Source organism: Coturnix japonica, chromosome 2 (assembly GCF_054131305.1).
Source record: "Coturnix japonica strain WE chromosome 2, WE-NBRP24, whole genome shotgun sequence".
In the NCBI taxonomy this organism is placed as follows: Eukaryota; Metazoa; Chordata; class Aves; order Galliformes; family Phasianidae; genus Coturnix; species Coturnix japonica.
The window spans coordinates 187,573-204,419 of NC_140664.1; the positions used below are offsets into that span (position 1 = coordinate 187,573).

General features: G+C 53.7%; 1 protein-coding gene across 6 annotated transcripts in view; it reads right to left on the bottom strand.

Annotated features, from left to right (window-relative positions):
- Positions 1-2,618: 2,618 nt before the first annotated feature.
- The window catches only part of OPLAH (5-oxoprolinase, ATP-hydrolysing), a 142,187-nt gene continuing 127,958 nt past the window's right edge, over positions 2,619-16,847 (bottom strand). For 5 of the 6 annotated variants that reach the window (XM_085536841.1, XM_085536839.1, XM_085536840.1 and 2 more), the window contains 3 exons: positions 12,281-12,441; positions 7,378-7,475; positions 2,619-5,679 (listed from right to left, as the gene is read on the bottom strand). In XM_085536841.1, coding sequence (XP_085392967.1) covers positions 5,548-5,679; positions 7,378-7,475; positions 12,281-12,441 — 391 coding nt within the window. In that variant the 3' untranslated portion in view covers positions 2,619-5,547. The remainder of the gene's footprint in view (positions 5,680-7,377; positions 7,476-12,280; positions 12,442-16,847) is intronic. The other variant, XR_014942348.1, reaches the window with a different exon arrangement.

Genomic DNA, 16,847 nt, shown 5'->3' on the forward strand with positions numbered 1-16,847 from the left:
CCCCCCAGATCCCCAACCCACCCAATACCACCCCCCATATCCCCCCCCATGTTCCCCCATATCCCCCCTATCCCCCCATATCTCCCCATATCCCCCTATATGCCCCCCATAGCCCCCCATATCTCCCCATATCCCCTTATATCTCCCATAGCCCCCCATATCCCCCCATATCCCCCTATATCCCCCCTTATCCCCCCATATCCTCCTCATATTCCCCCATATCCCCCCTATATCCCCCCATATCCCCCGATTCCCTCTCATATCCCCTCTATATCCCCCCAAATACCTCCCATATCCCCCATAACCCCCCATATCCCCCTATATCCCCCCATATGCCCCCCCATTCCACCCCATGTCCCCCCCATATCCCCCCATAACCACCCCATATCACCCCCATATCCCCCCATACTCCCCATGTGCCCCCCATATAGCCCATAACCTCCATATTCCTCCATATTCCCCCTATATCCCCCCATATCTCCCCATATTCCCCCCAAATCCCCCCATAAACCCTCCTGTATCCCCCCATATCCCCCCATAGTGACCCCATATCCCACCATATCCCCCCTATATCCCCCCATATCCCCCCATTCCCTCCCATGCCCCCTCATATCCCCCCATATCCCCCCATATCCCCCCATATCCCCCATATCCCCCCATATCCCCCCATATCTCCCCATATCCCCCCCATATCCCCCCATAACCGCCCCATAGACTCCCCATATCCCCCCATATCCCCCCCATATCCCCCCATTTTTGTGACCCCCCCCATTTTATTTCTTACTGGGGCAATAAAGGGATGAGAGCTGCAATGTGGGAACGGATCTATGGGGTTCTATGTGGGATCCATTGGGATCAGTGGGATCTATGGGGCCTCTATGGGATCCATTGAGATATATGGGATCTATGGGGCCTGTATGGGATCCATTGGGATCTATGGGGTCTCTATGGGACCTCTGTGGGATCTCTATGGGATTCATTGGGATCTATGGGATCTCTATGGGATCAATTGGGATCTATTAGACCTCTAATGGATCCATTGGGATCTATTGGATCTTTATTGGATCCATTGGGATCTATGGGGTATATGGGGCATCTATGGGATCCATTGGGATATATGGAGCCTTGGTTGCATCTATGGGATCTCTATGGGATCCATTGGGATCTATGGGACCTCAGTGGGATCCATTGGGATCTACGGGATTTATGGGGCCTCTGTGGGATCCATTGGGATCTATAGAACCTCAATGGGATCTATGGGGCCTCTATGGGATCCATTGGGATCTATGAGACCTGTATGGGATTCATTGGGATCTATGGGACCTCGATTGGATCTATGGGATCTCTATGAGATCCATTGGGATCCATGGGGTCTCTGTGGGTTCCATTGGGATCTGTTGAATCTCTGTGGAATCGATTGGGATCCATGGGATCTCTGTTGGATCCATTGGGATCTATGAGGCCTGTATGGGATCCACTGGGGTGTATGGGATCTCTATGGGATCCGCTGGTATCTATGAGATCCATTGGGATCTATGGGATCTATGGGATCTCTATGGGATCCATTGGGATCTATGGCATCCATTGGGATCCAGGGGATCTCTAATGGGATCCACTGGGAACCATACTATCTGTATGGGATCCATTGAGATCTATGGGATCTATGGGGCCTCTGTGGGATCCACTGGGATCTATGGGGTCGTTGGGATCCATTGAGATCTATGGGATCTATGGGGCCTCTGTGGGATCCACTGGGATCTATGGGGCCTCGATTGAATCTATGGGATTTCTATGGGATCTCTATGGGGTTTGTGGGATCTCTATGGGATCCCTATGGGATCAATGGGACCTCTATAGGATCTCTATGGGATCTCTATGAGATCCATTGGGATCTCTATGGGATCTGTATAGGATCTCTATGGGACCTCTATAGGATCTCGATGGGATCTATGGTGTCTATGGGATCTCTATGGGGTCTCTATGGGATCTCTATGGGGTCTCTGTGGGGTCTGTGGGATCTCTATGGGATCTCTATGGGACCTGTGTGGGATCTCTATGGGATCTATGGGGTCTCTATGGGATCTCTATAGGATTTCTATGGGATCTGTGGGATCTCTATAGGATCTCTATGGGATCTATGGGGTCTCTATGGGATCTCTATAGGATCTCTATAGGATCCCTAAGGGATCCCTATGGGATCTATAGGATCTCTTTGGGATCTCTATGGGATCTGTATAGGATCTCTATGGGATCTCTATAGGATCTGTATGAGATCTGTATGGGATCTATGGGGTCTCTATGGGATCTCTATAGAATTTCTATGGGATTTATGGGATCTGCAGGATCTCTGGGATCTCTGTAGGATCTCTATGGGATCCATGGGACCTCTATGGAATCTCTATGGGATCTCTATGGGGTCTCTATGGGATCAATGGGATCTCTATGGGACCTCTATAGGATCTCTATGGGATCTACAGGATCCATTGGGATTTCTATGGGATCTATGGGACCTCTATAGGATCTCTATGGGATCCATTGGGATCTCTATGGGTTCTCTATGGGGTCAGGGCTCTGTGGGTCCCCCCCGTCCCTCCCCCCCCATAGACAAAGAGACGCTGTGGGGCTGAATAGCTTTTATTGGACGGCACCAAAATGGGGGGGAGGACAAAGAATCTATGGGGCACAAAGGGGGGGGGATCTATGGGGCACAAAGGGGGGGGAATCTATGGGGCACAAAGGGGGGGGGATCTATGGGGCACAAAGGGGGGGGAATCTATGGGGCACAAAGGGGGGGGGGATCTATGGGGCAGAGGGTGGGTGAGCTATGGGGTGGGGTGGGGGCAATGTGGGGTGTGGGGAGGTGATGCTATGGGGCAGGGCGAGTGATGCTATGGGGTAAAGGGAAAGATGCTATGGGGTGGGGGGGGAATGCTATGGGGTTAAGGGATTGATGCTATGGGGCAGAGGGGGGCAATGCTATGGGGTAAACAGGGATGATGCTATGGGGTGGAGGGGGTGATGCTATGGGGTAAAGGGAAAGATGCTATGGGGCAGAAGGGGGCGATGCTTTGGGGTGGAGGGGGTGATGCTATAGGGCAGAGGGGGGCGATGCTATGGGGCAGGGGGGTGATGCTATGGGGTGGAGGGGGTGATGCTATGGGGTAAAGAGGAATGATACTATGGGGCAGAGGAGGGCAAAGCTATAGGGTGGAGGGGAGTGATGCTATGGGGCAGTGGAGCACAATGCTATGGGGCAGAGGGGGGTGATGCTTTAGGGGGGTGATGCTATGGGGTGGAGGGGGCGATGCTATGGGGCAGAGGAGGGCAATGCTATAGGGTGGAAGGGGGTGATGCTATGGGGCAGAGGGGGGCGATGCTATGGGGTGGATGGGGTGATGCTATGGGGGGGTGATGCTATGGGGCAGAGGGAAGCAATGCTATGGGGCAAAGAGTGATGACGCTATGGGGTGAAGGGGGGGCAATGCTATGGGGCAGAGGGGGGTGATGCTATGGGTTGGAGGGGGTGATGCTCTGGGGTAGAGAGGTGATGCTATGGGGCAGAAGGAGGTGATGCTATGGGGCAGAGGGGAACGATGCTATAGGGTAAAGGGGAACAATGCTATGGGGCAAAAGGAGGTGATGCTATGGGGCAGAAGAGTGCAATGCTATGGGGTGGAGGGGATGATGCTATGGGGCAGAGGGTGGTGATGCCATGGGGCAGAGGGGATGATGCTATGGGGCAGAGGGGGTGATGCTATGGGGCTGCCCCATAAGTGTGCGTATGTGGGTCAGGGGCTGCCCCATAGATTGCATAGCAGCGGTTGTGGGGCTGCCCCCTAAGTGTGCGTATGTGGGTCAGGGGCTGCCCCATAAGTGGGTACCATGAGACGTGGGGCTGCCCCATAGATTGCATAGCAGCAGTTGTGGGGCTGCCCCATAAGTGTGTGCATGTGGGTCAGGGGCTGCCCCATAGATTGCATAGCGGGCGTTGGGGGGCTGCCCCATAAGTGTGTACCTTGAGATGTGGGGCTACCCCATAGACTGCATAGAGGGGGTTGGGGGGCTGCCCCATAAGTGCGTATGTGGGGCAGAGGCTGACCCATAGATTGCATAGCAGCAGTTGTGGGGCTGCCCCCCAAGTGTGCGTATGTGGGGCAGGAGCTGCCCAGGAGTGTACCTTGATCTGTGGGGCTGCCCCATAGATTGCATAGTGGGGGCTGTGGGGCTGCCCCATAAGTGTGCGCATGTATGTGGGTCAGGGGCTGCCCCATAAGTGTGTACCTTGAGCTATGGGGCTGCCCCATAGATTGCATAGTGGGGTTAGGGGCTGCCCCATAGATTACATAGCAGCAGTTGTGGGGCTGCCCCATAAGCGTGTGTATGTGGGGCAGGGGCTGCCCCATAAATGTGAATATGTGGGGCAGGGGCTGCCCCATAGATTGCATAGCAGCGGCTGGGGGGCTGCCCCATAAGTGTGCGTATGTGGGGCAGGAGCTGCCCCATAAATGCTCATCTTAAGCTGTGGGGCTGCCCCATAGCCCTGCCCCATAGCTCTACCCCACAGCTGCCCCATAGCTGCACCATATCTGCCCCATATCTGCCCCATAGCTCTACCCCATAGCGCTGCCCCATAGCAGACCCATAGCTGCGCCCCATAGCTGCCCCATATCTGCCCCATAGCTCTGCCCCATAGCTGCGCCCCATAGCTGCCCCATAGCTCTACCCCATAGCCCTGCCCCATAGTGCTGCCCCATAGCAGCCCCATAACTATGCCACATAGCTACCCCATAGCTCTACCCCATAGCTCTGCCCCATATCTCTGCCCCATATCCGCCCAATAGCTGCCCTATAGCTCTACCCCACAGCTACCCCATACCTCTACCCCACAGCTACCCCAAAGCTGCCCCATAGCTCTGCCCCATATCCGCCCTATATCCGCCCCATAGCTCTACCACATAGTTACCCCAAAGCTCTACCCCATAGCAGCCCCATATGGGCCCCATATGGGCCCCATACCCGCCCCATAGCTCTACCCCATAGCAGCCCCATATGGGCCCCATACCCGCCCCATAGCTCTACCCCATAGCAGCCCCATATGGGCCCCATACCCGCCCCATAGCTCTACCCCATAGCAGCCCCATATGGGCCCCATACCCGCCCCATAGCTCTACCCCATAGCTGCCCCATATGGGCCCCATACCCGCCCCATAGCTCTACCCCATAGCAGCCCCATATGGGCCCCATATGGGCCCCATATCCGCCCCATAGCTCTACCCCATAGCAGCCCCATATGGGCCCCATACCCGCCCCATAGCTCTACCCCATAGCAGCCCCATATGGGCCCCATACCCGCCCCATAGCTCTACCCCATAGCAGCCCCATATGGGCCCCATACCCGCCCCATAGCTCTACCCCATAGCAGCCCCATATGGGCCCCATACCCGCCCCATAGCTCTACCCCATAGCAGCCCCATATGGGCCCCATACCCGCCCCATAGCTCTACCCCATAGCAGCCCCATATGGGCCCCATACCCGCCCCATATCCATCACTTCTCCCTATTCCCACCCCAATACTCTCTCGCTCCCCGTCGCTGCTGGTTCTCGGTGCCCACAGCGCCACCATCCGGATCGGAGGAACCGAAACCGCCCCCACCGGGAGTCAGCAAAATGAACACGTCCTAAGGGGGGAAATAGGGGAATAATGGGGTTATAATGGGGTTATATGGGGGTATAAGGGGGTTATAGGGGTTATAAGGGGGTTATATGGGGGTATAAGGGGGTATATGGGGTTATAAGGGGTTATAAGGGGGTTATATGGGGGTATAAGGGGGTATATGGGGTTATAAGGGGTTATAAGGGGGTTATAAGGGGGTATGTGGGGTTATGAGGGGGTATAAGGGGGTATAAGGGGGTATAAGGGGGGTATAAGGGGGGTATAAGTGGGTATAAGGGGGCATAAGGGGGTTATAAGGGGTTATAAGGGGTTATAAGGGGGTATATGGGGTTATAATGGGGTATAAGGGGGTATAATGGGGTTATAAGGGGGTATAAGGGGTTATAAGGGGGGATAAGGGGGTTATAAGGGGGTTATAAGGGGGTATGTGGGGTTATGAGGGGGTATAAGGGGGTATAGGGGGTTATAAGGGGGCATAAGGGGGTATAAGGGGGGATAAGGGGGTATAAGAGGGTATAAGGGGTTATAAGGGGGTATAAGGGGGTATAAGGGGGTATAAGGGGGTATAAGGGGGTTATAAGGGGGTATAAGGGGGTATAAGGGGTTATAAGGGGGTTATATGGGGGTATAAGGGGGTATAAGGGGTTATAAGGGGGTTATATGGGGGTATAAGGGGGTATATGGGGTTATAAGGGGTTATAAGGGGGTTATAAGAGGTTATAAGAGGTTATAAGGGGGTATAAGGGGGAATAAGGGGTTATAAGGGGGTATAAGGGGGTATAAGGGGGTATAAGGGGGGTATAAGTGGGTATAAGGGGGCATAAGGGGGTTATAAGGGGTTATAAGGGGTTATAAGGGGGTTATAAGGGGGTATAAGGGGTTATAAGGGGGTATATGGGGTTATAATGGGGTATAAGGGGGTATAATGGGGTTATAAGGGGGTATAAGGGGTTATAAGGGGGTATAAGGGGGTATAAGGGGGTATAAGGGGTTATAAGGGGGTTATAAGGGGTTATAAGGGGGTATAAGGGGGTAAAGGGGGTTATAAGGGGGTATAAGGGGTTATAAGGGGGGATAAGGGGGTTATAAGGGGGTTATAAGGGGGTATGTGGGGTTATAATGGGGTATAAGGGGGTTATAAGGGGTTATAAGGGGGTATAAGGGGGTATAAGGGGGTATAAGGGGGTCCATCTATGGGTCCTGCTATGGGTCCATCTATGGGTCCCGATATGGGTCCATCATATGGGTCCTGCTATGGGTCCTGCTATGGGTCCTGCTATGGGTCCATCTATGGGTCCCGATATGGGTCCATCATATGGGTCCATCTATGGATCCATCTATGGGTCCATCTATGGGTCCCCCTATGGGTCCATCTATGGGTCCATCTATGGGTCCCCCTATGGGTCCATCTATGGGTCCATCTATGGGTCCCCCTATGGGTCCATCTATGGGTCCATCTATGGGTCCCCCTATGGGTCCATCTATGGGTCCCCCTATGGGTCCATCTATGGGTCCATCTATGGGTCCCCCTATGGGTCCATCTATGGGTCCATCTATGGGTCCCCCTATGGGTCCATCTATGGGTCCATCTATGGGTCCATCTATGGGTCCCCCTATGGGTCCATCTATGGGTCCATCTATGGGTCCCCCTATGGGTCCATCTATGGGTCCCGCTGTGGGTCGCGCTGTGGGTCGCACTCACCCCTGGCCCCACATCCAGACACGCTTTGGGTCCCACGCTGATGATCCGCCCGTCGCTGCGCTGCAGTAGGTTCACCCCACGGGCACCAGGACCCCCACCTGGAATGGGGCAGATATGGGGTTATGGGGGATATGGGGGGATATGGGGGGATATGGGGTCATATAGGGGGATATGGGGTCATATAGGGGGATATGGGGGGATATGGGGGGTTATGGGGTCATATAGGGGGATATGGGGTCATATAGGGGGATATGGGGGGATATGGGGGGTTATGGGGTCATATAGGGGGATATGGGGTCATATAGGGGGATATGGGGGGATATGGGGTCATATAGGGGGATATGGGGTCATATAGGGGGATATGGGGGGTTATGGGGTCATATAGGGGGATATGGGGTCATATAGGGGGATATGGGGGGTTATGGGGTCATATAGGGGGATATGGGGTCATATAGGGGGATATGGGGGGTTATGGGGTCATATAGGGGGATATGGGGGGATATGGGGGGTTATGGGGTCATATAGGGGGTTATGGGGTCATATAGGGGGATATGGGGGGTTATGGGGTCATATAGGGGGATATGGGGGGATATGGGGGGTTATGGGGTCAGATGGGGTATGGGGGATATGGGGTCATATAGGGGGATATGGGGGCTATGGGGTTATATAGGGGGATATGGGGTCATATAGGGGGATATGGGGGGATATGGGGTCATATAGGGGGATATGGGGTCATATAGGGGGATATGGGGGGTTATGGGGTCATATAGGGGGATATGGGGTCATATAGGGGGATATGGGGGGTTATGGGGTCATATAGGGGGATATGGGGGGATATGGGGGGTTATGGGGTCAGATGGGGTATGGGGGATATGGGGTCATATAGGGGGATATGGGGGCTATGGGGTTATATAGGGGGATATGGGGTCATATAGGGGGATATGGGGGGATATGGGGTCATATAGGGGGATATGGGGGGATATGGGGTCATATAGGGGGATTATGGGGGGATATGGGGTCAGATGGGGTATGGGGGATATGGGGGGATATGGGGGGATATGGGGTATATACGGGGGGCTATGGAGCGGATATGGGGGGATATGGGGAGATATGGGGGATATAGGGGGATATGGGGTGGTTGTTGGGGAGTTATGGGGTGGTTATGGGGAGATATGGGGGATATGGGCGGATATTGGGGGGATGTGGGAGGTTATGGGGGCATATGGGTGTGATATGGGGGTTATGGGGTCAGGGGGTATGGGGGATATGGGGTATTATGGGGGGATATGGAAGGATATGGGGGGATACGGGTGGTTATGGGGGGATATAGGGTGGTTTTGGGGGGATATGGGGATATATGGGGGGATATGGGGTGATATGGGAGTTATGGGGTGGTTATAGGGAGATATGGGGTCATATGGGGGGATATGTGGTCATATAGGGGGATATGGGAGGTTATGGGGGATATGGGGTCATATAGGGGGATATGGGGGGATATGGGGTCATATAGGGGGATATGGGGTCATATAGGGGGATATGGGGGGATATGGGGTCATATAGGGGGATATGGGGGGATATAGGGTCATATAGGGGGATATGGGGGGATATGGGGGTGGTAATGAGAGGTTATGGGGTGATATGGGGTAGTTATGGGGAGATATGGGGGGGATATGGGTTGATATGGGGTCATATAGGGGGATATAGGGTGGTTAGGGGGGGATATAGGGGAATATGGGGGATTATGGGGTGGTTATGGGGTAGTTATGGGGGGATATGGGGGGTTATGGGGAGATAGGGGGGTTATGGGGGGATAGGGGATGATATGGGAGTTATGGGGTGGTTATAGGGAGATATGGGGTGATATGGGTGGATATGGGGTCATATAGGGGGATATTGGGTGTTACGGGGGGCTATGGGGGGATATAGGGTGGTTTTGAGGGGGTTATGGGGTGATATGGGAGTTATGGGGTGGTTATAGGGAGATATGGGGTGATATGGGGGGATATGGGGTCATATTAGGGGATATGGGGGGTTATGGGGGGATATGGGGAGATATGGGGGGATATGGGGGGATATAGGGTCATATAGGGGGTTATGGGGGATTATGGGGTGGTTATGAGGTGATATGGGGTGATATGGGAGTTATGGGGTGGTTATAGGGAGATACGGGTTCATATGGGGGGATATGGGGTCATATAGGGGGTTATGGGGATTATGGGGTGGTTATGGGGTGATATGGGGGGAGATGGGGAGATACTGGGGGATATGGGGGTATATAAGGGGTTATGGAGGGATATGGGGTGGTTATGAGGCTGTTATGGGGGAATATGGGGGGGGTGTGGGGTGGTATGGGGGGATATAGGGGGTTATGGGGGGATATGGGGCCGTATATGGGGATATGGGGGGTTCTAGGGTATATATGGGGTGTTATTGAGGATTATGGGGTGATATGGGGGCTATGGGGTGGATATGGGAAGATAAGGGGGGGTGCGGGGGGATATGGGGCGGTTATGGGGTGGTTATGGGGTGATATAGGGGAATATGAAGGGATATGGTGGATATGGGGTCAAATGGGGGGATATGAGGCGATATAGGGGGATATCAGGGGTTATGGGGGGATATGGGGGGTATGTGGAGATATGGGGAAATATGGGGGGGTACGGGGGGATATGGGGTGGCAGTGGGAGGATATAGGGTGGTTATGTGGGGATATGGGGGTTATGGGGTGTTATGGTGGGTTACAGGGGAATATGGGGCGATATGGGTGGTTATGGGGGGATATAAGGTGTTTATGGTGGGGATATGGGGGGATATGGGGAGATATGGGGGGTTATGGGATGGTTATGGGGAGTTATGGGGGATATATGGGGTAATGGGGTGGTTGTGGGGTGTTATGGGTGGTTATGGGGTGTAATGAGGGGGCTATGGCGCGCCCCCTATAGCCCTGCTGTGGTATTGCAGTGCTGCCCTATATCCCAATAGGGCTGAGTGCTGCCCCATATCCCACCCCACACCCCACCTGCCATCCCATAGGGCTCAGCCCCACATCCCACCTGCTATCCCATAGGGCTCAGCCCCACACCCCATAGGGCTCAGCCCCACACCCCATAGGGCTCAGCCCCACACCCCATAGAGCTCAGCCCCACATCCCATAGGGCTCAGCCCCACACCCCATAGGGCTCAGCCCCACACCCCATAGGGCTCAGCCCCACATCCCATAGGGCTCAGCCCCACACCTCATAGTGCTCAGCCCCACACCCCATAGTGCTCAGCCCCACATCCCATAGTGCTCAGCCCCACACCCCATAGGGCTCAGCCCCACACCTCATAGTGCTCAGCCCCACACCCCATAGGGCTCAGCCCCATAGGGCTCAGCCCCACACCCCATAGGTCTCAGCCCCACACCCCATAGGTCTCAGCCCCACACCCCATAGGGCTCAGCCCCACACCCCATAGGTTTCAGCCCCACACCCCATAGGGCTCAGCCCCACACCCCATAGGGCTCAGCCCCACACCCCATAGGGCTCAGCCCCACACCCCATAGGGCTCAGCCCCACATCCCAATAGGGCTCAGCCCCACACCCCATAGGGCTCATCCCAAACCCCATAGGGCTCAGCCCCACACCCCACCTGCCATCCCATAGGGCTCAGCCCCACACCCCATAGGGCTCAGCCCCACACCCCATAGGGCTCAGCCCCACACCCCATAGGGCTCATCCCACATCCCATAGTGCTCAGCCCCACATCCCATAGAGCTCAGCCCCACACCCCATAGGGCTCAGCCCCACACCCCATAGTGCTCAGCCCCACACCCCATAGGGCTCAGCCCCACACCCCATAGGGCTCAGCCCCACACCCCATAGGGCTCAGCCCCACATCCCATAGGGCTCAGCCCCACACCCCATAGGGCTCAGCCCCACACCCCACCTTCCATCCCATAGGGCTCAGCCCCACACCCCATAGGGCTCAGCCCCACACCCCACCTTCCATCCCATAGGGCTCAGCCCCACACCCCATAGGGCTCAGCCCCACACCCCATAGTGCTCAGCCCCACACCCCATAGGGCTCAGCCCCACACCCCATAGGGCTCAGCCCCACAGCCCATAGGGCTCAGCCCCACATCCCATAGGGCTCAGCCCCACGCCCCATAGGGCTCAGCCCCACACCCCATAGGGCTCAGCCCCACATCCCATAGGGCTCAGCCCCACACCCCATAGGGCTCAGCCCCACACCCCATAGGGCTCAGCCCCACACCCCATAGGGCTCAGCCCCACACCCCATAGGGCTCAGCCCCACATCCTTCCTGCCATCCCACAGGGCTCAGTGCTGCCCCCTATCGCCCATGTATGGTATTGCAGTGCTCAGTGCTGCCCCCTATCGCCCAGCTATGGTATTGCAGTGCTGCCCCATATCCCAATAGGGCTGAGTGCTGCCCCATATCCCACCCCACACACCACCTGCCATCCCATAGGGCTCAGCCCCACAGCCCATAGGGCTCAGCCCCACATCTCACCTGCCATCCCATAGGGCTCAGCCCCACACCCCATAGGGCTCAGCCCCACACCCCATAGGGCTCAGCCCCACATCCCATAGGGCTCAGCCCCACACCCCATAGGGCTCAGCCCCACATCCCATAGGGCTCAGCCCCACACCCCATAGGGCTCAGCCCCACACCCCATAGTGCTCAGCCCCACACCCCATAGAGCTCAGCCCCACACCCCATAGGGCTCAGCCCCGCACCCCATAGGGCTCAGCCCCACATCCCATAGAGCTCAGCCCCACACCCCATCTGCCATCCCATAGGGCTCAGCCCCACAGCCCATAGTGCTCAGCCCCACATCCCATAGGGCTCAGCCCCATAGGGCTCATCCCACAGCCCATAGGGCTCAGCCCCACAGCCCACCTTCCATCCCATAGGGCTGGGTGACCCTCCTGTCGCTGAGCACGGACAGAACCATGTGGGTCCGGAACTGCAGCTCCCGGCGGATCCCGTCACCACCACGGAACCGACCCGAACCTCCAGAACCGGGACGGAGCTCAAAGCGACGAACAACAACAGGGTACCTGCATAGGGGTATATGGGGACATAGGGGTATATGGGGCTCATAGGGGTATATGGGGCACATAGGGGTATATGGGGCACATAGGGACCCATAGGGATATATGGGAACATAGGGGTATATGGGAACATAGGGACCCATAGGGATATATGGGAACATAGGGGTATATGGGGACATAGGGACCCATAGGGATATATGGGAACATAGGGGTATATGGGAACATAGGGACCCATAGGGATATATGGGAACATAGGGGTATATGGGGACATAGGGACCCATAGGGATATATGGGAACATAGGGGTATATGGGGCACATAGGGACCCATAGGGATATATGGGAACATAGGGGTATATGGGAACATAGGGACCCATAGGGATATATGGGAACATAGGGGTATATGGGGACATAGGGACCCATAGGGATATATGGGAACATAGGGGTATATGGGAACATAGGGACCCATAGGGATATATGGGAACATAGGGGTATATGGGGACATAGGGACCCATAGGGATATATGGGAACATAGGGGTATATGGGGCACATAGGGACCCATAGGGATATATGGGAACATAGGGGTATATGGGAACATAGGGACCCATAGGGATATATGGGAACATAGGGGTATATGGGGACATAGGGACCCATAGGGATATATGGGAACATAGGGGTATATGGGGACATAGGGACCCATAGGGATATATGGGAACATAGGGGTATATGGGAACATAGGGACCCATAGGGATATATGGGAACATAGGGGTATATGGGAACATAGGGACCCATAGGGATATATGGGAACATAGGGGTATATGGGGACATAGGGACCCATAGGGATATATGGGAACATAGGGGTATATGGGAACATAGGGGATATATGGGAACATAGGGGTATATGGGGCACATAGGGATATATGGGGCACATAGGGATATATGGGGCACATAGGGATACATGGGGCTCATAGGGGTGCATTGGGACCCATAGGGACCCATAGAGATGCATTGGGACCCATAGGGACACATAGGGATACATGGGGCACATAGGGATATACGGGAACATAGGGATACATGGGGCACATAGGGATATATGGGGCACATAGGGATACATGGGGCACATAGGGATATATGGGGCACATAGGGATATACGGGAACATGGGGATACATGGGGCACATAGGGATATATGGGGCACATAGGGATACATGGGGCACAGAGGGATACATGGGGCACATAGGGATACATGGGGCACATAGGGATATACGGGAACATAGGGGTATATGGGAACATAGGGGTATATGGGAACATAGGGGTATATGGGAACATAGGGGTATATGGGAACATAGGGATATATGGGAACATAGGGGTATATGGGGCACATAGGGATATATGGGAACATAGGGGTATATGGGAACATAGGGGTATATGGGAACATAGGGGTATATGGGAACATAGGGGATATATGGGAACATAGGGGTATATGGGAACATAGGGGTATATGGGGCACATAGGGGTATATGGGAACATAGGGGTATATGGGAACATAGGGGATATATGGGAACATAGGGGTATATGGGGCACATAGGGATACATGGGGCACATAGGGATATATGGGGCACATAGGGATATATGGGAACATAGGGGTATATGGGAACATAGGGGTATATGGGGCACATAGGGATATATGGGGCACATAGGGATACATGGGGCTCATAGGGGTGCATTGGGACCCATAGGGACCCATAGAGATGCATTGGGACCCATAGGGACCCATAGGGATACATGGGGCACATAGGGATATACGGGAACATAGGGATACATGGGGCACATAGGGATATATGGGGCACATAGGGATACATGGGGCACATAGGGATACATGGGGCACATAGGGATACATGGGGCACATAGGGATACATGGGACACATAGGGATACATGGGGCACATAGGGATACATGGGGCACATAGGGATATACGGGAACATAGGGGTATATGGGAACATAGGGGTATGTGGGAACATAGGGATATATGGGAACATAGGGGTATATGGGAACATAGGGGTATATGGGAACATAGGGGATATATGGGAACATAGGGGTATATGGGAACATAGGGGTATATGGGAACATAGGGGATATATGGGAACATAGGGGTATATGGGAACATAGGGGTATATGGGAACATAGGGGATATATGGGAACATAGGGGTATATGGGAACATAGGGGTATATGGGAACATAGGGGATATATGGGAACATAGGTGTATATGGGAACATAGGGGTATGTGGGAACATAGGGGTATATGGGGCACATAGGGGTATATGGGAACATAGGGGTATGTGGGAACATAGGGGTATATGGGGCACATAGGGGTATATGGGAACATAGGGGATATATGGGAACATAGGGGTATATGGGAACATAGGGGTATATGGGAACATAGGGGATATATGGGAACATAGGGGTATATGGGAACATAGGGGTATATGGGAACATAGGGGATATATGGGAACATAGGGGTATATGGGAACATAGGGGTATATGGGAACATAGGGGATATATGGGAACATAGGTGTATATGGGAACATAGGGGTATGTGGGAACATAGGGGTATATGGGGCACATAGGGATATATGGGAACATAGGGGTATATGGGAACATAGGGGTATGTGGGAACATAGGGGTATATGGGGCACATAGGGGTATATGGGAACATAGGGGATATATGGGAACATAGGGGTATATGGGGCACATAGGGGTATATGGGAACATAGGGGATATATGGGAACATAGGGGTATATGGGGCACATAGGGATATATGGGAACATAGGGGTATATGGGGCACATAGGGGTATATGGGGCACATAGGGATATATGGGAACATAGGGGTATATGGGGCACATAGGGGTATATGGGAACATAGGGGATATATGGGAACATAGGGGTATATGGGGCACATAGGGGTATATGGGAACATAGGGGATATATGGGAACATAGGGGTATATGGGGCACATAGGGATATATGGGAACATAGGGGTATATGGGAACATAGGGGATATATGGGAACATAGGGGTATATGGGGCACATAGGGATATATGGGGCACATAGGGATATATGGGGCACATAGGGATACATGGGGCTCATAGGGGTGCATTGGGACCCATAGGGACCCATAGAGATGCATTGGGACCCATAGGGACACATAGGGATACATGGGGCACATAGGGATACATGGGGCACATAGGGATATACGGGAACATAGGGGTATATGGGAACATAGGGGTATGTGGGAACATAGGGATATATGGGAACATAGGGGTATATGGGAACATAGGGGTATATGGGAACATAGGGGTATGTGGGAACATAGGGGTATATGGGAACATAGGGGTATATGGGAACATAGGGGTATGTGGGAACATAGGGGATATATGGGAACATAGGGGATATATGGGAACATAGGGGTATATGGGAACATAGGGGTATATGGGAACATAGGGGATATATGGGAACATAGGGGATATATGGGAACATAGGGGTATATGGGAACATAGGGGTATGTGGGAACATAGGGGATATATGGGAACATAGGGGTATATGGGAACATAGGGGTATATGGGGCACATAGGGATACATGGGGCACATAGGGATATATGGGGCACATAGGGATATATGGGAACATAGGGGTATATGGGAACATAGGGGTATATGGGGCACATAGGGATATATGGGGCACATAGGGATACATGGGGCTCATAGGGGTGCATTGGGACCCATAGGGACCCATAGAGATGCATTGGGACCCATAGGGACCCATAGGGATACATGGGGCACATAGGGATACATGGGGCACATAGGGATACATGGGGCACATAGGGATATATGGGGCACATAGGGATACATGGGGCTCATAGGGGTGCATTGGGACCCATAGGGACCCATAGAGATGCATTGGGACCCATAGGGACCCATAGGGATACATGGGGCACATAGGGATATACGGGAACATAGGGATACATGGGGCACATAGGGATATACGGGAACATAGGGATACATGGGGCACATAGGGATATATGGGGCACATAGGGATATACGGGAACATAGGGATACATGGGGCACATAGGGATACATGGGGCACATAGGGATATACGGGAACATAGGGGTATATGGGAACATAGGGGTATGTGGGAACATAGGGATATATGGGAACATAGGGGTATATGGGAACATAGGGGTATATGGGAACATAGGGGATATATGGGAACATAGGGGTATATGGGAACATAGGGGTATATGGGAACATAGGGGATATATGGGAACATAGGGGTATATGGGAACATAGGGGTATATGGGAACATAGGGGATATATGGGAACATAGGGGATATATGGGAACATAGGGGTATATGGGAACATA